General features: G+C 40.4%; 1 protein-coding gene across 2 annotated transcripts in view; it reads left to right on the top strand.

Moving 5' to 3' along the window:
- The window catches only part of KPNA6 (karyopherin subunit alpha 6), a 55,582-nt gene that overhangs the window by 22,688 nt on the left and 7,066 nt on the right, over positions 1–25,828 (top strand). For both annotated transcript variants that reach the window (XM_026014437.2, XM_072750389.1), the window contains 11 exons: positions 15,312–15,445; positions 16,313–16,405; positions 16,817–16,916; positions 18,222–18,316; positions 19,971–20,102; positions 21,307–21,395; positions 22,479–22,578; positions 22,899–23,062; positions 23,246–23,324; positions 24,947–25,072; positions 25,375–25,502. In XM_026014437.2, the coding sequence (XP_025870222.1) occupies positions 15,312–15,445; positions 16,313–16,405; positions 16,817–16,916; positions 18,222–18,316; positions 19,971–20,102; positions 21,307–21,395; positions 22,479–22,578; positions 22,899–23,062; positions 23,246–23,324; positions 24,947–25,072; positions 25,375–25,502 (1,240 nt within the window). The remainder of the gene's footprint in view (positions 1–15,311; positions 15,446–16,312; positions 16,406–16,816; positions 16,917–18,221; positions 18,317–19,970; positions 20,103–21,306; positions 21,396–22,478; positions 22,579–22,898; positions 23,063–23,245; positions 23,325–24,946; positions 25,073–25,374; positions 25,503–25,828) is intronic.

Below are 25,828 nucleotides of genomic sequence, written 5' to 3'. Positions count from 1 at the left end.
CACAGGAATTATCTACTAGATAGACCAGCTCTTTATAGACAGACAAAATTTAAGCCAGTCTGTGTTATATTTGATAAGAAACTGAGTAGGTAAGTTGGAGGAACGTCTTTGAAAATGTTTGAATTTACCTCTGTCACTTGTGTTTTGTGTTGTCTTCCCACCTTTCCAGTCCTATCATTGCTAGCTTTATCTGTTCTAGAGGAATTTTGATTTGGTTAATTCTGGTTTGTACAGGTGTTTATACAGTGTAAGATGTACTTTAGGTTTGTGGTTAGTTGGATTTGTGGTCTAGAGAGAAGTCTCTGCAAAGAAAAACATACTAGGAAAATGAGTTCCAGGGTGCCTGGGTGGCTCAGAGCGGTTCAGCATCTTCTTTGGCTCAGGTGTGATCCCAGGGTCCTGGGATCGAGTTCCACATCAGGCTCGTCACAGGGAGCTTGCTTCTCCCTCTGCCTATGTCTCTGCCTGTGTGTGTGTGTGTGTGTGTGTGTGTGTGTGTGTGTGTGTGTGTGTTTCTCATGAATAAATAAATAAAATCTTTAAAAAAAAAAGAGCTCCCAAAAATCAGATACGGTGGATAGAGGGTGGAACTCTTAGGCAAACATCTTGGCAAAGTTTTCAGTTGCTCCCTGTATTCAGGTGCACTGTTAAGAGAATTGATTGCCAGTATTTCTCAAGTTAAAATGACTGTGAGTACATAGATCAGTATAGACAGAACCTAGTCTAAGGGCAGGCCAAATTGAATAGAATTATATGTATGGTGGGGGGAAAGGTAATTCTCAGAGGTTGGATGAAAAGTGGAGGCCATTAGAATTAGAGATCTAGATTCCATTCCCAGCTTCACGATTTAATGGCTGAATGATCTTGTGTTAGTAATAACACTTCTAAACCTGGTTCCTTAGCTATTAATTTGTCTTTAGTTACCGTCCAAGGGCTTAAAACCACTGATTTCACCCTAGCCCCTGTCAAATCTTGTTTGGCTGGCACAGTATTGTAAAAACTGAGTATGAGTACAGTTCCTGATGTAATATTATGACTGTCTTGTTAAAACTCACTCACCTCTTTACCTTTTAAGGCATTTAAGTTTGTAGTTAACTGAAATTCTGGGACGTGACCAGATTTGTTTCTTTATGGTGATGGAGTACCTTTCAACCCAGAATTCTGATGGATTTGTTATTACCAGTAGCTTTTCTTTTCAGGAAATAAGAACCTGGAGTTTGGGGCAGCCCTGGTGGCGCAGTGGTTTGGCGCCGCCTGCAGCCTGGGGTGTGATCCTGGGGACCGGGAATCGAGTCCCATATCAGGCTCCCTGCATGGAGCCTGCTTCTCCCTCTCCCTCTGCCTGTGTCTCTGCCTCTCTCTCTCTGTGTCTATGAATAAATAAATAAAATCTTTAAAAAAAAAAAAAAGAACCTGGAGTTTGGGACCAACTAGGTCAGGGTTGATGTATTAGCTTCCTGACTTGTTCACTTGCCCTCTGAGTCTCATTTTTCTCATCTGTAAAATAGATTCTCAGGATTGTTTTGAAGATTAGAGATTATATCAACAAAGAGCTTGGCACATTATTAAATGTTACTAGCCTGCTAAGGTTTATGGATTCTTTTTCCTGGTACCCCCTTATTCCTTTTTTTTATTTTTTATTTTAATTTTCTTTTTTTTTTCTTTTTTTTTATTTTTAATTTTATTTATTTATGAGAGACATAGAGAGAGAGAGGCAGAGACACAGGCAGAGGGAGAAACAGGTTCCATGTAGGTAGCCTGACATGGGACTCCATCCCAGGTCTCCAGGATCATCCCCTGGGCTGAAGGTGACACTAACTGCTGAGCCACCGGTGCTGCCCTCCCCTTATTCCTTTCTTTTCAGTAGCAGGCATATGACCATACGGTTTTATCATAGGAATTGTACGTTGATACATATTTACTAGAGAATTTCTAGTGAAAGTTATGAAAGGCCAACTGAAAAAAAGTCACCTCAACCTGGGAGAAATCTTGCTTTCCTGAAGGAAGAGGCTTTAAACTGGGGAGTAACTATTTATTTCTTTTATCTCTCTTCCCAGTGCCATTATGAAAACTTTAACACATCACAAAGAGTTGTAAAGCTTCTAACTGTAGCATATGTCAGTCTGTGTGATTTAAAGCCTTAGATCATTCTGAGTACCTGGGCAGCTACAATAACATTTCTTTAGAAAGCCTCCTTCTGCTGAGGAGCACCCACTCAACTTAGCACCAGGACAAGGGAAATCATTTGAAAAGAGTGATTGCTTCATAGTGTTCCAGGTCACATCTCCTTTGAAGATTGTCAGGCCATTGCCTAGAAAATAATGCTAGTTCCCTTATTTCCTAAATATAGCTCTTCTGGGTTCTTCCAGGCAGATGCCTTCAATCAATGATTGCTTGGTAGCTTTTTGAAGTACAGACCATGAACATAAGTCTTTGATTTGGAAAGCCCTAGAAGTCAGCAGGTGTACACGATGTGAGCTTGAAGGTGTAGTAGTATTCTTCCCATCCCATACACAGGACAGCTATGTGTAGTATGCCTTTTTCTGAAAACATGTGCAAAATTTTAAACATATCAGTGATTAAATGGAATGTTGCAGTAATCTATTGCTACTCCATATTTGACTTGAGACTCAGATTCTTGAGACTCAGATTCAGTTAGGGCTTACAGTAATTTGCTAGGGCTGCCATAATAAAGTACCACAACCTGTCTGGCTTAAACAACAAGAATATATTTTCCCACAGTTTTGGAGGCTAGAATTCCAAGATCAAATATCAGCAGGGTTGGCTTTTTGTGAGACTTTTCTCTCTTTGGTTTATCAATAACTGTCTTCATGTTTACATGGTATTCTCTCTCTGCATCTGTGTCTTAATTTTCTCCTCTTTATAAGGATACTAGTCATATTGGATTAGGGCCTCACCCCAGTATCCTCACCTCTTTAAAAACCGCATCTCCACATAGTCATATTTGTAGGGACTGGGGGCCAGGCCTTCAACATAGGTGTTGAAAGCAGGGCACAGTTCAGACCATAACAAGGTCCATGCTTATTTTGTATTATTATTGGTGATCCTTGCAAGTTTAGAGAGTGCATGGCAACATTAGCCATTTATTTTCTAGAAATGAGAGGTATAACTTCTAGGACCTATTCATCTTGAGAGAGTTCCTTGACTAAGAAAACCCAAAGGCTAAGACAGATATTAGGAAAAAAAGAAATAATAAGACAGATGCTAGAAAAGGTATATTTGTATCCTAGATTTCTTGATCCAGCCCTAGCAAGTAAGGGAGTGCATAATGAAAAAAGCAAGTTTGCCAATGGTTTCTCAGTGAGAGTCCAACATTCCTTTGGTTGCTGATTCCAGATGTGCTTCTGTGGTCATTCCTTCTTCCAATCTAACCTCCCCTGCCTGGCTTCTTCAGTGAAGTCATAAGCAAATATTTGCGATAGTTTCTTGTCACCATGGTGACTAAAGAAGCACAGCCTGGTTCTCCTTCCAGCTTTGCTGTCAGCTCTGCTTGAAGGAGGAGACCGCCCCCTGGGAGAGCCCAGGCTGAGTCATGAAAAACCATGTGTCAGGTAATGGGGGACAGCAATCCACAGTGCTGCCTTTAGAAATCTGTCCTGTGCCTCTTAGTCTCCAGGCACAGGGGTAATCAGGAACCCCAAAGGGAGGCCACTGCAGTCCCCTACAATTTTTTTTTTTATATAATAAATTCACTTGGGCTTCACCACATAGTTGTGTCTCCTACATTCTAAGACCTACTGCTGTGATTGGTTTGCCAAGCTACTTTTCAGAATGATAGAGGGGCACCCTCTCTGAAATTTCATTTCCTCGGTTTCTCTACCTCCAGAATTCACTTTTTTCAGCTTCCATTTTCGGTTCTCTTTCACTCAGATTCTCTTAATAGACTCTTCCCTGCCCCCCTCCCATTTATGTCCTTATTGTATTTCTACCCCCAACATGACTTTGTGGTTGAAGAACCAGCCCAAATCTTGAGATTTCTTTTTAAACTCCCATTACACTCACCCCAACTACTTCAGAAAGGGGGTACTCTTAATTACTTGTTCTGTTTGCCTGTAAAACTTATTTTTCACCCCTTTAGCAATACTTTTAGTAACTGTTTCCAGTTAGAAACATAGAGAGTGGGAGGCACCTGGGTGGCTCAGTCAGTTAGTTGTCCGACTCTTGATCTCAGGGTCATGAGTTCAAGCCCTACGTTGGGTTCCCATGTAAGCTGAAAGCTTACTTTAAAAAAAAGAGAAAAAATAATTTAGAGAATTAGGAAATACCTCTAGAGGAAGCCTACTTACTTGTGGGTTAACATAATCAGCTTCACTTTTTTTTTTTTTTTTTCTTTACAAGGGGAAGAGAGTGGGAGGGAGAGGGAGAAAATCTCAAGCAGGCTCCATACCCAATACAGAGTTCAATTACAACTCTGAGATCATGACCTGAGCCGTAATCAAGAGTGGGCCATTTAATCCACTGAGCCACCCAGATGCCCCAATCAGTTTCACTTTTACCAGTTTTTTAAATATTGAGATTGTTTTTAAAATGTCAGTATGGGGTAAGCTATGATAAAGTCATTCTGGCCACAGGAAGGGACAGGAATGAGGTGTAAAAGGAAGAAGTCTGTTAGGTTCACAGATCAGAGAACCACTGCATGCGTATCGGGTCACAAAAGAAAGCACCAGGCAGAAGGGGAAGGGCAAGCCAAATTAGGCCAGAGCCTTTACTAAAGTTTGAGGGAAACCGTGAAGGCAGGGCAGAGTATAAACAGTTGAGGATTGGCTAGTTTGAATGAATCCATGCTTTGGCCTACAGGAGTGATCTCTACTTGCCTACTACTACCTGACCAAGGGATGAATTAAAATGGAGGAATATTGCTTTTTGGGGTGTACAGGTAAGATAGAGGAGACGTGACCTTGGACTAGTTAGTTTGCATTCTGTTGGACAAGTTGTTCCCTTTAGGAATTACCAGCCATGGGAGGGGCAGTCTCTCCCTGGGTCTGTAAAGCTTGAAATGGAAAAACATCAAGAACACAAAAATAAGAAAATACGGTTAATATAATTGGCCCTGAAATGAAAGAATGTAAAGAGACAAATACAGAATCTTAAAAAGATTTAGAACAGGGATTCTTTGTCAGATTTAATTGGAGGAAGTGTGCTGCAATTTAAATTTTTTGTAAGGGGTAGCCCGGGTGGCCCAGCGGTTTGGCACTGCCTTCAGCCTGGGGTGTGATCCTGGAGACCCGGGGTTGAGTCCCACGTCAGGCTCCCGGCATAGAGCCTGCTTCTCCCTCTGCCTGTGTTGTGTCTCTGTCTGTGTGTGTGTGTGTCTGTCATGAATAAGTAAATAAAATCTTTAAAAATAATAATAATAAAATTTTTGTATGGTAAATATATCAGAATTCACCATTTTTAAATGCCTAGTTAAGTAGCATTTATTATATTACATTGTTGTGCAACCACCACCACTATCCATTTCCCAACTTTCATCACCCCAAACAGAAACTGTGTACCCATTAAGCAATAACTCTCTATTTTTTCCTCCCTGTAGCACCTGATAACCTTTAATCTACTTTCTGTCTCTGAGTTTGATTACTCTAGGTACCTTATAAATGTGGAGTCATATACTTGTCCTTTTTTGTCTAGCTTATTTCACTTAGCATGCTATCTTCAGGGTTCATCTATGTGTCAGACCTTCATTTCTTTTTATGACTGAATAATAATCCATTGTATGTATTTGCTCCATTTTGTTTATCCATTCAACTTATGACTATTGTGAATAATACCACATTGAATATTGGCATATAGTATCTGACTGAGTCTTGTTTTCAGCTCTTTTTTAAATATACCAAAGTCTTGAATTTACATTCCCACCAGCAATGCACTAGATACCCATTTCTCCACAGTCTTGAGAACACTTGGTGTTTTTTCTGTTTTTATTGTGGTCATTCTAGTAGATATGAAATCATATCTCATTGTAGTTTTGATTTGCATTTCCCTTAAGGTTAATTATGTTGAGCATCTTTTTTTAATATTTTATTTATTTATTAGAATATAAGCGGGGGGGGGGGGCAGGTAGAGGGAGAGAGAGAATCCAAGCAGACTCCTTGCTGAACCATGGAGCCACAGACCCTGATCATGACCTAAGCCCAAATCAAGAGCTGGTGACTTAACTGACTGAGCCACCCAGGCACCCTGTTGAGCATCTTTTCATGTGCATATTGGCATTTACATATCTTCTTTAGTGAGCAGTGCACAAATCATTTGCCCATTTTTAAATTGGGTTGTCTGTCTTTTTGTTGGGTTGTGGAAATTTTTTTTTAGATATTTTATTTGAGAGAGAGTGTGAGGGAGAGAGAGCATGAATGGGAGGAGGGGAAATTCTTTATATATTCTTGATATTAAATCCTTATCAAACATGATTTGGAAACAGTTTTTCTCATGCTACAAATTTTCTTTTCACTTTCTGTTAATATCTTTTATTGCTTGTGCTTTTGATGTCATAGGTAAAAGAATCCATTGCCAAATCAAAAGTCATAAAAAATTTTCTCGGTGTATTATTCTAAGCATTTTATGGTCTTGGCTTGCATTTAGGTTGTTGATCCATTTTGAGTTAATTTTTGTACATGGTGTAAGCTAGGGGTCCAACATCTGGAAATCTAGTTGTCCACACACTATGTTTTGTTTTGTTTTGTTTTTGTTTGTTTTTATTTTTGTTTTTTTTTTTTTCCCACACTGTTTTGAAGAGACTATTCTTACTCCATTGAATGAACATGACACCTTTATTAAAATTTGGCTCACCATAGATGTGTGAATTTATTTCTACACTCTGAATTTTATTCCATTGATATGTAAACATCCTTATGCCAGTACTACGCTATTTCTGATTACTATAGCTTTGTAGTAAGTTCTAAACTCAAGAAGTATGAGTCCTCCATCTATTAAGAGTATGAGGACGCATGGATGGCTTAGCAGTTGTGTCTGCCTTTGGCTCAGGTCATGATCCCAGGTTCCAGGGATTGAGGCCCACATCAGGCACCCTACAGAGAGCCTGCTTCTCCCCCTGCCTGTGTCTCTGCCTCTCTCTGTGTTTCTCATGAATAAAATAAATAAAATATTTTTTAAAAGTAAGAGTATGTTGTTGGGTTCCACATATTTGTGAATTTCTTGCTTCATTGCATATGGTCAAAGATACTTTGATTTTGATCTTTCAGAATTCATTGAGACTCTGGCCTACATGGTCTGTCCTGGAGAGAGCATTCCATGTATACCTGAGAAAGGTATATTCTGTTGTTGGGTGGAGTGTTCTATAGGTCTTTTTAGGTCTAACTGATTCATAATGTTGTTGGAAGTCCTCTTTTTCTTTATTAATCATCTATGTAGTGTTCTGTTCTTTTTTTTTTTTTTTTTTTTTAAAGATTTTTTTAATTTATTTGAGAGAGCACGAGCCAAGGGAGGGGCAAAGGAAGATGGAGAGAATCTGAAGCCAACTCCGTGCTGGGCTTGATCTCAAGACCTGAGATCATGACCCTAACTAAAACCAAGAGTTGGCTGCTTAACCAACTGAACTGCCCAGGCACCCTGATACATATATTTTATAATTGCCATATCTTCTTGATGAATTGACCCTTCTATACGGATATAATGTCCTTATTTATCTCTCTGTTTTAAAAAGATTTTATTTATTTATTTATTCATTCATTCATTCATGAGAGACACACACAGAGAGAGGCAGAGACACAAGGCAGAGGGAGGAGCAGGCTCCATGCAGGGAGCCCAACATGGGACTCGATCCCGGGTTCCCAGGATCACATACTGGGCTGAAGGCGGTGCTAAACCGCTGAGCCACCTGGGCTGCCCCCTTCTTTATCTCTTGGAACAATTTTTGACTTTAAGGGTTTTTTTTGTCTGTTATTAGTATAGCTAACCTAGTTCTCTTTTGGCTACCATACGGATGAAATATCTTTTCCATCCATTTACTTTAAACTTGTCTATGTCTTTGTATATGCAGTAAGTCTTTGCAGACAACCCATAGTGCCTAAAGAGCTTAATCTGTTTACATGTAATACATTACTGACAGGGAAGAACTTCTGGCATTTTACTCTGTTTTCCTTGTCTTACACCTTTTTCTCCTGCTCTTCCTCCATTACTGCCTTCTGTGTTTAGTTGATTTTTTTTTTTTTTTTTTGGTAGTGAATTGTTTTGATTCTCTTCTCATTTCCTTTTGTGTATATTTTTAATTTCTATTTTGTATTTTTTTTTTAGATATTGTGGTTACCATGGGGATTACATTTACCATTCTAAGTTTATAGCAGTCTAGTTTGAATTGGTACCAGCTTAACTTCAAAAAGTATTTCTGTACAGGTCCAATTCCCTTTATGTTGTTGCTGTCACAGATTACAGATTACATCTTTACATGTTGTATGCCCGGTAACACAGATTTATAATTGTACATTTGTCCTTTAAATCATGTAGGAAATAAGTGAGTTACAAACCAAAAATACAGGGATGCCTGGGTGGCTCTGCCTCTGTCTGTCTGTCTCTCTGTGTGTGTGTCTCTCTCATGAATAAATAAATAAAATACTTTAAAAAAAATACAATAATACTGGTTTTTATATTTACCCATGCAGTTACCTCTACTGGCTTCAAGTTACTGTGGAGTATCTTTTTGTTTCATTTTCAGTTTGAGGGACTCCCTTTAGCATTTCTTGTCTAGCAGGTCTAGTAGTGACCTGCTTCCTCAGCTTTTGTTTATGTAGAAATGTCTTAATTTCTCCCTTGTTTTTGTTTTTAAGATTTTATTTATTCATCCATGAGAGACACACACACACAGAGAGAGGGAGAGAGAGAGGCAGAGACACAGGCACAGGGAGAAGCAGGTTCCATGCAGGGAACCTGATATGGGACTCAATCCCGGGTCTCCAGGATCACACCCTGGGCTGAAGGCGGCGGCGCTAAACCACTGAGCCACCCAGGCTGCCCCCCACCCCCTGCCCTTTTCTTTAGTTTAAGTAATCTCTACATCCAGCATGAAGCTCAAACTCAAAACCCCAAAATCAATAGTTAGCATATTCCTCTCCCAACTGATCCAGGCAGGGACCTCTCCACTCCAGAACTTACTTGGTTCTTTTTCTGTTTGATATTCTCATTTTGTTCATGCATTGTTATCCTGATTTCCTTTAGGTGTCTTTTTTAAAAAACATTTTAAAGGGATCCCTGGGTGGCACAGCGGTTTGGCGCCTGCCTTTGGCCCAGGGCGCGATCCTGCAGACACGGGATCGAATCCCACGTTGGGCTCCCGGTGCATGGAGCCTGCTTCTCCCTCTGCCTGTGTCTCTGCCTCTCTCTCTCTCTCTCTCTCTCTCTCTCTCTGTGACTATCAAATAAATAAAAATTAAAAAAATAAATAAAATCTTTAAAAACATTTTAAAAATTATTTTTAGCTCTTTAAATGTATTTAAGACCATTCCTTGAAAGTCTAATATGTCCATTATCTGGGTTTTTGCAGGGATACTTTCTGTCAATTTATTTTGTCCTTTTGAATGGGCCGTATTTCCCTGTTACTTTATATGCCTTGTGTTTTTTTTTTTTTTTAATTAAAAACTGGAAATTTGAATATTAGAATATTGTAACTCTGGAAATCAGTTTGTTTTCTATTTGTCATGTGTTCTTGGTTTGTTTTTTTATAATTGCATTTTATGTCCATTATTGACTTGTAAACTTTAAAGAAATGTTTTAAATGGGAAAAAGTTACTTTATATGTACTTATATGTTTACCATTTCTAGTATCCTTCCTTTTGTGAGGATCTGAGTTAACATCTGGTATCATTTTCCTTCTACTTAACTGTAGTTTTTGTTTTGAACAGTAGTATTTCTTTAGTACATGTCTGCTAGAGACAAAATCTCAGCTTTTGTTTGAAGAGGTTGATTTGTATTTCACTTTCATTTTTGAAAGTATTTTCATTGAGTATAGAATTCCGGTTTGACAGGTTTCCTTCAGTATACTAAAGATGGTATTTCATTATCTTCTGACTTGTATAGTTTCTGGCAAGAAGTCACATCATTCTTACTTTGGTTTTCTGTGTGTAATGAGTCATTCTAGCTAATTTTCAGATTTTCTTTATCACTTTTTCAGGAATTTCACTATGATATGCCTCATTGTGATTTTCCTTGTTTTGTCTTTTAAAGACTGACTTATTTATTTGAGAGAGTGCATGAGTGAGCATGTGTGTGTGTGCAAGTGACAGGGGAAGGCAGAGGAAGAGGGAGAGAGAATACAAGCAGACTCTATGCTGAGTCTGAGCCCCATATAGGGCTCAGTCTCACGAGCCTGAAATCACCACCTGAGCTGAAACCAGGAGTCTGGGACACTTAGCTGACTGCATCACCATGAGCCTTTGATTTTCTTTGTTTTTATCATACTTAAGGTTTATCATGATTTTTGGAGGTTTTATGGGATCAACTTTGGAAATTTTTCAGTCTTTGTTTCTTAAGTTTTTTTCTGTCTCCTTTCCTCCATCCTACTTTTTCTCCTGTGACTCCAGCTGCATTTATATATTAGGGCTTTTGATAACACTTGCACTGCAGCATCATTTTCAAGTCTATTAATTGATTTTTCATCTGACTGCAGGTCACGTTTTCCTGCTTGTTGGCGTATCTGTACGTTTTTAATTGGATTTTTATGTAATTTTTGTGTTTTTTTAAGTATGTAGAGCTTTATAGGCTTTATATTCTTGATTGATTAGTTTAAGTCTTGCTTTTAAACTCTTGTTAGTAGTCTTTTCTGGGGGTAGTTTAATGTGAACATTAAAACATAGCCCTTTTAGGGTCTTCACTCCTTACTGAGTGATCAGTAAGGAATCTCCACTCTGATTCATCAGTTGCCTTCCAGCCTGTGTGAGATCTGCTTTGCCTGACACATGTATATCCTTAGCAGCACAGATTTAAGGGAACCCCAGGCAGATTTCCTGAGCTTTTTTCTGTGTATCTCTTCTCTGGAATTCTGCCTCACAATTTCCAGCTGTCTCAATCTCCTTGAGCCCTCTCCCTGCTCAGCGAAGCATATAATGTGCTTTGAGGCAGAAAGCCAAGGAGATAAGTAAGGCTCCCACTCTTGGGGATCACAGGTTTTCACCACCTCATGTCCAATATCTGAAACCGTTTGTAGCAGAATGGTTAATCCAATCTCTGTTATTCCACCATGATCAGAATGGAAGCTATGTTAATGTCTAACAAAGTAAGACAAAACACATTGTTAAGGAATAATTAGGCTGTTCACAATTTGGGGGGGAAAAAAAAACTTGAATAAACCAGGAAGACAGGACTGTTTCTAAATGTATGTACTTCTAATACAATTGTCTTAAAATATATACAGCAAAATAAAACTACAGGTGAAATGGATACATTCAGTGTTGAAAAGTCAAGAAAACGAGAAAAAAAATTGTAAATTAATGGAAGAATTGAACAGCATGGATAACAACCTGATTTAATAGATACATGGTATAGAGAAGGCCATGAACAATTATTAAAGAATATAGATTCTTTTCAAGCACACGAGGCACTAAACATAAATTGGATATATACAAAGACAAAAAAGCAAATATGTATTTATATACCCACCCCGACTTACTATGGTTCAACTTATAAGTTTTCAACTTTACCATGGTATGAAAGCAATATACAGAGTTCTGTCCATTCAATAAGTTATTTACTCTTATACATTCAGAAAACAAGAAGGAATTTTTTTTTTAAGGTTTATTTGAGAGAGAGTGAGAGTGGGGAGAGGGACAAAGGAAGAGCAGACTCCCTTGGCAAGCTGAGCCAACCCAGAGAACTAGGGGGTTCATTCCCAAGACCTATGGATCATGACCTGCGCAGAACCAAGCTGACACTTAACCAGTTGAGCCACTTAGGCTCCTGAAGAACATTTCTTTTGATAACACCAAAGAAGAAAAATAGAAAGTCCTATACTTTTTTATGTCACTTAATTCTAAATAATATTAAAACATAACCAGTGTATTAAAAACTCTAATCATCCTGACCAAGTGGAGCTTATTACTGGATTTCATGTGTAATTTTATATTAGAAAATCTATAGTTCAATTATGCTTCTTAAAAAAGAAAAACTAGGGACCGCCTGGGTGGCTCAGTGGTTGAGTGTCTGCCTTCAGCCCAGGGAGTGATCCTAGGGTGCCCGGATCAAGTTCCGCATCAGGCTCCCTGCATGGAACCTGCTTCTCTCTCTGCCTGTGTCTCTGCCTCTCTCTCTCTCTGTGTGTCTCATGAATAAATCTTTAAAAAAAAAAAGAAAAAGAGGGATCCCTGGGTGGCGCAGCGGTTTGGCTCCTGCCTTTGGCCCAGGGCGCGATCCTGGAGACCCGGGATCGAATCCCACATCAGGCTCCCGGTGCATGGAGCCTGCTTCTCCCTCTGCCTGTGTCTCTGCCTCTCTCTCTCTCTGTATGACTATCATAAATAAATAAAAAAAATTATAAAAAAAAAAAGAAAAAGAAAAACTGCATATCTCAATAGATGCAGAGAAGGATTGGATATAATATTCAATAGTTAGGATTAAAAACTTACAGAAAAAAAAAACTTACAGAAGACTATCAACACAGGGATCTTTTTTAACCTGATCAAAGATGTATGCCAAAAACCTGTAAACACCATTTTAAATCTTTACTTTCTAGTACTGAGTAGGGTTTTTTAAAATATGAGGATAAAAAAGAAAAAATCTATTATTTGCAAGTGACATATTTGACTACATTTTAAAAATCACAAATTTTGGAATTAATAAGAATTTAGTTTAGCAAGGTGTCTGGATATAAGATACACAGTGACTTCTTAACCGTCCCCACAAAAAAAGTACCTAAGAATAAATAAAATAAATCCTCGATCCCTGGACCTGAGATGATGACCTGAGCCGAAGGAAGATGCTTAACCGACTGAGCCACCCAAGTTCCCCCCAAATATAATCTTTTATTTTAAAAAAGAAAATATGATACTAGAACAAGAAAGAAATTGACCAATGGTAGAGATTCTAAAACTAGATTTGGTCATAGAAGGAGATTTGCTTGATGACAGGAATGGCATAGTGAGAAAGGAAAGTGTTCAGTAAACCTATGCTAAGACCATTGTTTATCCATGTGGAAAAAAATGAATCCCTATCTCATATACACACATAGTTAAATTTCTGATAGATAAAATACCTGAAATGTAAAAGGCAAGTTCTAAAACTTCTAGAAGACAGGGACACCTGGGTGGCTCAGAAGTTGGGCACTGCTCAGGTCGTGATCCTGGAGTCCCGGGATCGAGTCCCACATCGGGCTCCCTGCATGGAGCCTGCTTCTCCCTCTCCCTATGTCTCTGCTTCTCTCTCTCTCTCTCTCTCTATGCGTCTCTCATGAATAAATAAAATCTTAAAAAAAAAAAAAAACTTCTAGAAGACATAAGAAGCTATCTTTCTGATTTGGGGAGCATGAAAGGATTTATTAAAGAAGACACATAGAAAAAGCTAAGTGTAAAAGAGTATTTCAACTATATGATAATTAAGAACCACTTGTTAAAGAACTCCATAAGTGAAAATTGGAAAAAACTGAAAAGCTTTAGAATGCTGGAAGATATTTGTAATACAAATAACCAGCAAGTGATTAACAATTAGAATATCTAAACAACTACAAATCAGTAAGAAAAGGGTAAATAATTCAAAAGAAAAATATTCAAAATACACATGGATTTTTCACAGAAGGGGAACTGTGGCTAATAAATATGAAATCTAACCTCATTAATAATCAGGGATATGCAAATTGCTATCAATAAAATACCTTATACACAGTAGATTGGCAAAAGTGAAAATTGCAAGTAATAAGATATATATCCTTGGAAACCTGTTGTATACTGGTAAGATAATGGAAATTGGCATCACAGTGGAAGGCAGCATGGTACCAGTTAGTCAAGTTTGACATTTACCTGCCTACAACTGGCAGTTCATTGCTTAGAATTCTCGGTGTGATCTACAGAATATTTCAGAGGGCCTGGGAACCAAAGACTAAGATGTTACTTGCCAACTCAAAAATGGATTAACGAGGGGGATCTCTGGGTGGCTCAGCGGTTTAGCACCTGCCTTTGGCCCAGAGTGTGATCCTGGAGACCCAGGATCAAGTCCCATGTCGGGCTCCCTTCATGGAGCCTGCTTCTCCCTCTGCCTGTGTCTCTGCCTCTCTCTGTGTGTCTCTCATTAATAAATAAATCTTTTTAAAAAAATGTCCTTAATTGGGGGGCCTGGGTGGCTCCTTCAGTTAAGTGTCTGCCCTCGGCTCAGATCATGATCCCAGGGTCCTGGGATTGAGCCCTGCATTGGGCTCCAAGAATGTTCTTGATGAAACAACAAATTCAGGGCACCTGCGTAGCTCAGTGGTTGAGCATCTGCCTTTGGCTCAGGTCATGATCCCAGGGTTCTGGGATCAAGTCCTGCATCAGGCTCCCCACAGGGAGCTTGCTTCTCCCTCTGCCTATGTCTTTGCCTCTCTGCATCTCTCATGAACAAACAAAACTTAAAAAAAAAAAAAAAAAGAATAAATCCAACCTTTGAAAATGTGTCTGTAGGAAAATCACCTGTCAGTAATTAAGTTACTAAGTAAAGTATACACTATTTTAGGGCAGCCCTGGTGGCGCAGTGGTTTAGCACCGCCTGCAGCCCGGGGTGTGATCCTGGAGACCTGGGATCCAGTCCCATATCAGGCTTCCTGCATGGAGCCTGCTTCTTCCTCTGCCTGTGTCTGCCTCTCTCCCTCTCTCTCTCTCTCTCTCTCTCTCTCTCTGAATAAATAAATAAATCTTAAAAAAAAAAAAAAAAAAACACTTTTTAAATTGACACCTTTTTTTTTTTTTTTTTTTTTTTTTTAATGAAAAGAAGACAAACCAAAAAAATAGACTCAACTCCAGAGAACAAACTGGTTACCAGAGGGGAGGCAGGTGGTAGGACAGATGAAATAGGTGATAGGGATTTAGAGCACACTTACCTTGATTAGCACTGAGTAATGTATACAGTTGTTGAACCTCTGTATTGTATGCCTAAAACTAATACATCTAATACTAACACAAAGTTTACTGTATGTAAACTATACTGGATTCTTTTTTAATTGACACTATTTTTACTTGAAAGAAAAATTGACAAACTGATTTTCAGACCTTGATACTGGGCAGACGTTTTACTCAGAATGCTTGAAATTTAGGATAGCAGTTTCCTTTTGGTTGGAGTTGCAGTGGTACATCCTCTAAAGAACTTTTGTATTTTTTATCTTTTTCTAGAGACCATGGCGAGCCCAGGGAAAGACAATTATCGAATGAAGAGCTATAAGAACAATGCCCTAAACCCTGAGGAAATGAGACGAAGAAGAGAGGAAGAGGGCATTCAACTCCGGAAGCAGAAACGGGAGCAACAAGTAGGTTAACCTGAGTATGCTCAAACATACTGTTCAGGGAAACAATGCTCAGTTGGTTAAGCCATCTGATTCTTGATTTTGGCTCAGGTCATGATCTCAGTGTCATGAGATAATCTCCCCTTTGGACTCTGTGTGGGCATGAAGCCTGCTTAAGTTTTTCTCCCTCTGTGCCTCCCTACCATGCTGTCTTTCAAAAAAAAAAATTTAAAAATTTAGAAAAAAAAGAACTTAGACATCATTTATGTCTTCAGTATATAACTTTCTGGGTCTAGCCCTTTGTTGTCTTATCTTTTCTTCACCCCTGTAGTCAGTATTCAGCCTGGCTGGTTCATCAGCTATGCTGGCTGTCTTACATCTATGTCTTCAGTCCACTCTTTGTAAGTCTCCCTAGGACTAAGACTTTATTAATGCCTCATCATCTGTGCTCTGCCACAAACCACCAGACTAATGCCTTGCCCAGGTCTAGATGCAGCCACCTAACCTGCTTTTGCCCATCTTCTTGCTTTACTACTTTTTCAAAGCCTTTTATACCCATCAACTTTTATACAAAAGGCACAGAAATCTTTAAATGTTCTCTTAGGGCCATCTAGCTGGCTTAGTAGAGCATGTGACTCTTAATCTCAGGGTCATGAATTGAAGCCCCACATTGGGCACAGAGCTTACTTAAAAAAAAAGTTCTCTTAAAAAACGTGAACAATTAGATATAATAAAGCCCTTGAATATCTTTCCCTGTCAATACAGTAAACTTGTCATTTTCTCAGCTATGCTAGCATTTCCTTGACAGTTATTGCAATAACTTAACATTGGATCATTGTTTTCTTTATTACAGTAAGTAGTTTCACCACTATGTCTTTTTTTTTTTTTCAGCTTTTTAAACGGAGAAATGTGGAGCTGATTAATGAAGAAGCCGCTATGTTTGACAGTCTCCTCATGGACTCCTATGTGAGCTCCACCACTGGGGTAAGGCCTTTGCATGTGCTTTAGGCAGCCCTGGGAAGCACCAGTGTCTATAGAACAGAAATTGGGCAGTTCACATCCTCTAGTTGTTTTGCTAACAACCATGCTAATAAGCTCTTTCTTTCATGGGTCCTTTTGTAGCTGGTTAGCATAAGGAATCAATAGGGTTTCATCTGTGATGGAGACACCTGAGGAAACACTTAAGGGAAGCCATCATTTGCCTCAGATTAGGAATCATCCAAATGTCCAAATTTAAAGCAGCCATGTATTAAACAAAACCTTCTCCTGACCTTACTCTGTTATGCCATCCTCTTGTCCTCAAGTCTTTAGAACACAGGATGCCAAGCAGACGTGTGTACTCATATCTAGCTCTGGCATTGGTTTGCAAAGTCTTAAATCTGTCTTACATTCTAGGAGAGTGTGATCACACGAGAGATGGTGGAGATGCTCTTTTCTGATGATTCTGACCTGCAGTTAGCAACCACACAGAAATTCCGGAAACTGCTCTCCAAAGGTATGAAGCCTGGTCCTCCCCAGGGAAGACCTACATGATTTAACCTTGTTTCTTCTCACTGACCTCATCTATTACTCGCCTTTACTAGTTCTGCTCCAGCTATACTGCTTTGGTGTTCCTTGGTCAAACCAGGTACATTCTTACCTTTGCATTGGCTGTTCCCTCTGTCTGATATCCTCTGGTTGCTGATATATGTGTGACAACATCTCCCTTATATGATCATATTCTGGGTTCTTCACAAGCCTTCCCTGATGCCCTATCTAAAATTGCAGGTCCCCTTCACTCTTGGCATTTTTAACCTTACCCTGTCCTACCTCTTCTTTATTTCCAGTTACACTTATTAACATAAAAGAATGGCTCTCCTCATTAGGACATAAGCTTTCTGAGGGCAGAGACTTTTGTTTTTGTTCGTTGTTGTATCTTTACCTAGGACTGTGTGTGGCACATAGTTTATACTCAGTAAAAATTTGATGTATGATAGAAATGCTTCTTGTCTCAGGATATGAGGCAGTCCTCCCAAGAAACGAGTGTTCTTTTTAGAAGGGAAATATTTAAATAAATGAAAGAAAAAGAAAAATAGAAGGGAAATATTTGGATAAGGGTTCCTCATTTATTGGACTTTCTTCTCTTCCTTAATTCCTTACTTCAGGAATTAAGTTTGAAGAAGCCAAAGGTGAGTATACTTAACTTCGGATTGATTTTCTCTTTAGCATCCCAACTATATCACGCATTTCAAAGGTGACTAATATGAAAACTAACTCACCAAAAAGAAGGTTGGGAATGTTGTTAAGAATGGTCAGGACAAAAAAAAAGAATGGTCAGGACAGGGGATCCCTGCCTTTGGCCCAGGGCGTGATCCTAGAGTCCTGGGATCAAGTCCCACATCCGGCTCCCTGCATGGAGCCTGCTTCTCCCTCTGCCTGTTTCTCTGCCTCTCTCTCTCTCTCTCTCTCTGTGTGTGTGTGTGTGTGTGTGTGTGTCATGAATAAATAAATAAAGTCTTTAAAAAAAAAAAAAAAGAAAAAAGGATGGTCAGGACAGGACAGCCTGGGTGGCTCAGTGTTTTAGCTCCGCCTTCAGCCCAGGGTGTGATCCTGGAGACCCAGGATCGAGTCCCATGTCAGGCTCCTTACAGGGAGCCTGCTTCTCCCTCTGCCTGTGTCTCTACCCGCGCCCCCTGCCCCAGTCTTCCATGAATAAATAAATAAAATCTTTAAGAAAAAAAAAAAGGAATGGTCAGGACTACTTAGGAATGCACCAGCCAAAACTTCTCCTGACTTTTCCTTTCCTTTCTCCCTCTTCCAGAGCCTAGTCCTCCAATAGATGAAGTTATCAACACTCCAGGAGTTGTGGATCGATTTGTCGAGTTTCTGAAGAGGAATGAGAATTGTACATTACAGGTGAGGCCTGGTGTAGAGGGGTACCAGATGAAAGCCCTTTTCCCAAGAAATTGTCGGGTGTTTCTATAGACACATCTCTCAGGAAATAGACAAGTGATATGAGGAAGTATTTAAGAGATGCCTCAGAGGTCTTGGCCTCAAATAAGAGAACCAAAAAATCTCTTCCTACAACAATCTCAAAGGAAAGATACGAGAGGGGCACCTGAGTGGCTCTGTCAGTTAAGCATCCGATTCTTGGTGTCAACTCAGGTTGTGATCTCGGGCTGCTGAGAGCAAGCTCCTGGTCATGCTCCAAACTCAGCATAGACTCTGCTTAAGATTCTTTATCTCTCCTCCTCTGCTCCCACAATGCCTGTTCACATGCTCACACTCTGTCTCTCTCTCAAAACAATAAATAAATCTTCTTTTAAAAAAGGAAAATACCAGAATATGACAAGCTAATTATGCAGTTATAAATTAAAGGTTCTAGGAGTACCTGGCTGGCTCAGTCAGCACAGCATATAACTCTTGATCATGGGATCATAAGTTTGAGCCCCACAGTGGGCATAGAGTTTACTTAAAAATATGTAATATAAATCAAAGGTTCTAGTCCGCTTCTAAATTACCTATGTGACCTGAGGCAAATCATTTAGCCTCTCTGGGTCTTTCTTTTCAGAAATAGGTAATAAGTCCATTAGAACATTACCAGAATCTCAGCTGAAAGAGACTTTGAAAGATGCATGTCACTCTGATCCTGGTTTCAGAAATGAAGAACTTGAAGCTCAGAAATAAAGCAACTTGCCATAAGGTTCGGGTGCTGCAGTAGTGCAGAATTAGACTTGGGTCCATTGAAGCCTGCGTCCAACATCCCATTGTGTTACATCACTGCTCATACTGTTTTTTTGCTTTTTTTTTTCTTCTTGTTAAAGATTTTATTTATTCATGAGAGATGGAGGGAGAGATAGAGGCAGGCTCCCTGCAAGGAGCCCAATGTGGGACTTGGTCCCAGACTCTAGGATCACACGCTGAGCTGAAGGCAGATGCTCAGTCACTGAGCCACCCAGGCGTCCCTTTTTATTTTATTTATTTTAATATTTTATTTATTCATGAGAGACACACGGAGAGAGAGGCAGAAACACAGGCAAAGGGAGAAGCAGGTTCCATGCCGGGAGCCTGATGTGGGACTTGATGCCGGGACTCCAGGATCACATCCTGGGGCAAAGGCAGGTGCTTAACCACTGAGCATCCCAGGCATCCCTTTTTTTAAAAAATTGTTTTTAAATAAAGATTTTTATTTGTAAGTAATCACTTGAGTGTAGTGATTACTCACAACCCCAAGATCAAGAGTTGCATGCTCCACTGACTGAAACCAGCCAGGTGCCCCTGCTTTTTGCCATTTAAAAAGTAAGAGGAAGTAGTTCCTGGGTGGTGGCTCAGTCATTTGAGAATCCAACTCTGTCTCAACTCAGGTCTTGATCTCAGAGTCGTAAGTTCAAGCCCTGCATTAGGCTCCACGCTGGATATGGAGGCTACTTAAGATAAAAATAAGGGGGAAGAGGAAAAGGCTCATATTTTAGTTTTTTGGTCAGGGGCAAGAGGCTTACGGCTCTCAACCAGCTGGCAGACATGGCCACTCTGGAATGATCTCTCAATAGCGGTCTGATCTCACTTGCAGTTTGAAGCTGCCTGGGCTCTAACGAACATTGCCTCTGGAACCTCTCAGCAGACCAAGATTGTCATTGAAGCAGGGGCAGTCCCCATTTTTATAGAGCTGCTTAACTCGGACTTTGAGGATGTACAGGAACAGGTAATGCTCAAATTTGGCTTAATTCCTGATGGTACCTATATTATAATTTTAAAAAGTTTGGTTTTTGTACCCAGTTCCTAAAAACTACTAAAAACCTTGGAATTTTCTGAGTGAAGAGTGTGTTTTTTATGAGATGATTAATGAGATGATTGAGTGGGGCCCCTAGGCAGCCTCAACATGAGGAGGGTAGTTATCAGAACTCCCAGCTCTACCAATGCCTCTACCCCAGCCTGCAGAGAAATTCTGGGTTGGTGAACACATTGGTGTGGTGCCCTAGAGAGGGGATGGAAGTTCCATACCGCCCTGACTGCTCACCCCATACCTTGCCCTATGCATCTCTTCCATTTAGCTCTTCTGAGCTGTATCCATTAGAGTAAGCTAGTAAATGTAAGCAGTTTTTCCCTGAGTTCTGTGAATCATTCTAGTGAATTACTGAACCTAAGAAGGGAATTATGGGAACTTTTGAATTTATAGCCAGTTGGTCAGAAGCATGGCAACACCTGAGAATTGCAACTGGTGTCTTTTTTTTTTTTTTTTTTTTTTTGCAACTGGTGTCTGAAGTGGAGACAGTCTTATGGGCCTGAGCCCTTAACCTGTAGGGTCTCCACTAAGTCTAAGAGTGTCAGAATTGAGTTGGATTGTTGGACATACAAATGGTGTTGGAGAATTGATTGGCGGTGTAGAAAAAAACTCCACATATTTTGCATCAGAGGTGGTATTGGGGGGAAAAAAACCAAAAACATCATAGTACCCATTTATCAGTACCTAGATATCACGGCGATTATGACAACTTAATTTCTTCCAGTGGATTTTTACCAATTGGATAGAATGTAGAACGTGGCACCTAGAATTTTTTTTTTCCTCACTTACTACATATAGGATAGATCCTGTGAGGCTGCAGGAATGCAACTTCTCACTTTCTCTTTTTTCTGGGAAGTAGGCATAGGGAGGTCTTGGTTTGGCTTCTTTGGCTACAGTCCGGATGTCAGCCTGTCTTTCCCACTAAATCAGAAATTCTCCAAGGAAAGACCCTCATAGAGCAAGCTCAGTAAGGACGTCAGCAAAGAGAGGACCTGATCCTGTTCAGGATGTCTCAGGCCTCGATATGGGTTTTGTCTAAGTTATTGGTGTGTCCTCACTCTTGTATAAAATATGGACAGAAGCCATTTGTCTCTGCATGACAGTTCCATCATCCCCTTTTCAGGCAGTCTGGGCACTGGGAAACATAGCTGGAGACAGCTCCGTTTGCCGAGATTACGTCTTGAACTGTTCCATCCTTAATCCTTTGTTAACGTGAGTAATTATGATCATCTATACCTGGGGCATCTATAAGGCAGCGATGTGCCAGATCCTTTGGGGGCAGCTTACCTTAAGATGTTAAGTAAATGCAAGAAACACTAAAAGTATTTCTTTTTGAGAGTAAGAAGATTGTGCCACTGGTCTGTGCCAAGAAGGAGCTTCTGTTTCCTTTCTTCATTGCACAGTAGATTCTCATGTTGGTCATACTTACTTGCCTCGTTGTTGAGCCAGGAGAGAGAGGCAAGACTAACCCATATAGAAAAATGCAACTTTCTCTACGGATGCATTAATTTGCTATTTTATGCCTAGGTACATTGGAGAGCTCGTTGCAAACCACAAATTAAAGACACCATGAAAGGACATAGGGATCCTTCTCCAATCCCTCACTCCCATACCCTTCAAATAGAGTATCTAAACAATAGATGGGATGAGCTGCTCTTTTTTTTTTTTTTTTAAAGATTTATTTATTCATTCAGAGAGAACGAGAGAGAGGCAGAGACACAGGCAGAGGGAGAAGCAGGCTCCATGCAGGAAGCCCGATGTGGGACTCGATCCCGGGTCTCCAGGATCACACCCCGGGCTGCAGGCGGCGCTAAACCGCTGCGCCACCGGGGCTGCCCAGGGATGAGCTGTTCTTCAGAGACTACCACTATAACTCTTTCTTGGGCCTTTCACAGAAAGTCATTGCTTATTGCATGGCTAAAGCCCTTACACTAGATATTCAGCATTGATTTCCAAAGAGAACAGTATACTGTCGTTTAAAACTTGTGGCCATTTAGGAGCACAATATGCCCTATCTTAAAAAGGTTTGCAGTCTTACTCAACTTCCAGCTTGCTCTTTGTCCTTACAAGCTATGGTCCTAACTAGCCACAGCTGGTTCTAATCCTCTGTGAAGGTGTAGATTGGCCTCTTGGCCCAAACAAGCTTAGTTTACTTAGGTCTATGGGTAGAAAAACACAGTGAGGCTGCCAGAGTCTTAGGGGTCTTATTGGATTTGCTCCTGGGGTTCATAGGTGACAGCCCCATGCCAAGGTCATCATTGCTCAGGATCTGTCTGGCTTTGCTGTTTCCTTCAGACTCCTTACTAAGTCCACAAGACTGACAATGACACGGAATGCAGTCTGGGCTCTATCAAACCTCTGCAGAGGAAAGAACCCACCCCCAGAGTTTGCAAAGGTAAGAGAGCTTCTGACCAGTTTCTGAATGAAAGCAGTTTCCTTCATATGCAAGCATTTTGATAGGGAATTTTCAAGTCTTTGGGGGGAACCCCTTAGGGTTTCAATCCATGGGAAATTGAAAGAGGCAATTGTCAGTGAAGTAGGTGATCTTGTATGCTTTGGATAGCAAAGTGAAAAAGATAGTCCTGATGGTAATGTAGCAGAAATCTCTAGGGCTTAGAATTACTTGTAGAGGAGGGGACAGCAGCGTTAGGATTAGTGGGAGAGCTGATGTTAGCCCCATGCCCTCATGAGTCCCTCTCACTCTGCTTCCAACAGGTCTCCCCTTGTTTGCCTGTGCTGTCTCGCCTACTCTTCAGCAGTGACTCAGACTTGCTGGCAGATGCTTGCTGGGCCCTTTCTTACCTGTCTGATGGCCCCAACGAAAAGATCCAAGCAGTCATAGACTCTGGAGTCTGCCGAAGATTGGTAGAGCTTCTAATGTGAGTGGTCTGGTTAGAAAGATTCCCTAAAGCTTCTCCAACCTCCCACTTAAAGAATGCAGTAAGCAATCTGCTGCTCTATGCAAAGGTCTGGAGCCATGCGAGTGCTGCTGGCCTTGGTGGTTGGCAAGGCTGAAAAACTATGTGCTGGCCCTGTGCTGATCAGATCTCCCTCCTCTGTAGGCACAATGATTACAAAGTGGCCTCTCCTGCCCTGAGAGCAGTGGGTAACATCGTCACTGGGGATGACATTCAAACCCAGGTAAGGAGGGAGTTGTTTGTGGGCAAAAGCCTTCCCTACCAAGGGTTTGGTCCTGTTGGGGGCAGCATGGTCCCTGAAACAAAGCATGGGCTTGAGTGAAAAATTCAAACTTTGCCACTTTCTGTATGATCATGGGCAACTTCGTTGCCTTCATTTCTTCTATAAGTTGGAAGTAAATCCTTGTCCATCGCGTGCTTTTGAAGGAAAACTAAATGGAATAAACTGACTATCTGGGACTTAATTCTTAAGTTTTTGAGTCATGGTCCCCTTGAGACACTGAAAGCTGTGGAAACCATACTCTTACTTCCTTCACCCTTAGAATCCTACAGACACTACCTCATGTTAATAAGACCTCCAAGGAGGGCATAGTAAGAAAGGGTTCCTTTGTTCAAAGTCTAGAGATCAGAGTATTCTTTTGGTCGTGAATAGTTGGCTTAATTCTGTGGGATTCTTGACAAATTTCTAACAGGTGAGTGATCTCATTTATACCCACAGTCATTTCCTAGGTCATTGTGTGAATTTGTATGTATGTGTGAATTTTTATAACAGTGTACTGCTTTTATCAGTCATTTTAGTGGCATTTAGTCCATTCACATTATTGCTTAATTGTTATCACCGCCCATCCCCACAATGTTTCATCAGCCCAAACTGATTCTCTGTGCCCATTAAATAACTCGTTTCTCCTCCCTTGTATCTTAGTCCCTGGGAGCCATCACAACACTTTTTATCTCTTAGGAGTCAGTTGCTGTAGGTCCCTCATATAAGTGGAACTATATATAAGTTGTTCTTTTGTGTCAGCTAATTACAATTAGCATAATGTCTTCATGGTTCCTTCATATGTGAATGAAGGCATGTGAAATGCCTTCATTCCTTTCAATGGTTGAATAGTAGTCCATTGTAGGCATATGTCACATTCTGTTTATCCATTTGTCTGTTGGTAGATACTTGGGTTGTTTTCACCTTTTGACTATTACGAATAAGGCTACGTACGTTGAACAGTGGTGTACAAGTATCTGAGTCCCTGCTTTCAGTTCTTTAGGTACACACTGAGAAATGGATCATATGCTGATTTTATGTTTAAGATTTTGAGAGACTACTAGTGGACTGTTTTGTATGGTGACTACACCATTTTACATCCCACCAGCAATGTACTAGGTTCCAGTTTTTCCACATCCTTACCAAAACTTGTATTATCTGAGTTTTTTCTTAATAGCCATCCTAATAAGTCTGAAATGGTATCTTATTACAGTTTGTCTTAGTTTTGTTTTGCTTAAGTAGGCTCCACATGCAACATGGGGCTCAATCCTGTGATCAAGAGTCAGATATTCTACCAACTAAGCCAGCCAGGCACCCCCTTATTGCAGTTTTGATTTGCATATCCCTAATGATTAGTGATGTTTGGCGGGGGTTTTTGTATATTGGCCATCTGTATTTCTGCTTTGCAGCAATGTCTGTATAAGCCTTTGACCATTTTTAAAATTAGTTTTGTTAATTTTTTGTTGTTTAGTTTGAAGAGTTCTTTATATATTCTGGATATTCTTAACAGATACAGGATTTGCTGCATATATTTTAAGTCCTATTTACGAGATTTTTCTTTTGTTCCCTGTGCTTTGGTTTTCTAGGTCATTCTTAACTGTTCAGCCCTCCCTTGCCTCCTCCACTTGCTGAGCAGCCCCAAGGAGTCAATCCGGAAGGAAGCTTGCTGGACCATTTCAAATATCACTGCTGGCAACAGGGCTCAAATACAGGTAGAACAAGCAGGAAGGAAGGGGGCAGGGCAGGAGCAGGTAGAAAGGCATGGGAACATGAAAGGTGGTGGGATTTTTGCTTCTAGAAGAAAGATTTTGTTTTCCCTTTAGAAATTGGGGTCAATGTGTGCTGTTAAAGACTCTTTGGAAGAAGTCAGGTTCCTCTGTAGCCTCTTATTTCTATGGGAAGAACGAAGGACCTCAGGAAGAGGGTGTCTGAATCTTAGGTGATTTTGCGGGCTAGATGTGCTTACTCTTAAAGTGACTTTCTCTGTGCACTCCCCACCCCCAACCTCTCTCAGGCTGTCATAGACGCAAATATCTTCCCTGTATTGATCGAAATCCTTCAGAAAGCTGAGTTCCGTACAAGGAAAGAGGCAGCCTGGGCCATCACCAATGCCACATCAGGAGGAACCCCTGAGCAAATCAGGTATCCTTTCATTTTTCACTGTCTTGAGTGATACATATACTCTCCTTGGTTCATGGTCTGCGGTGACTGCTAAATGGCTTTTCCCGGGATGCCTGGGTGGCTCAGCAGTTGAGTATCTACCTTTGGCTCAGGACGTGATCCTGGAGTCCCACATCAGGCTCCCACAGGGAGCCTGCTTCTCTCTCTGCCTGTGTCTCTGCCTCTCTCTGTCTCTGTCTCTGTCTCTCATGAATTAAGAAATAAAATCTTTAAAAAAAATTAATAAATAAAAAATAAACTGCTTTTTCTGGATAGGCCTGCCCCAGTCCAGCAGCACCAGGTTTAAC

The sequence above is a fragment of the Vulpes vulpes genome, chromosome 2 (assembly GCF_048418805.1).
Source record: "Vulpes vulpes isolate BD-2025 chromosome 2, VulVul3, whole genome shotgun sequence".
In the NCBI taxonomy this organism is placed as follows: domain Eukaryota; kingdom Metazoa; phylum Chordata; class Mammalia; order Carnivora; family Canidae; genus Vulpes; species Vulpes vulpes.
The sequence above is the reverse complement of the archived record's forward strand: the minus strand, read 5'-3'. Positions and strand labels throughout refer to the sequence as shown.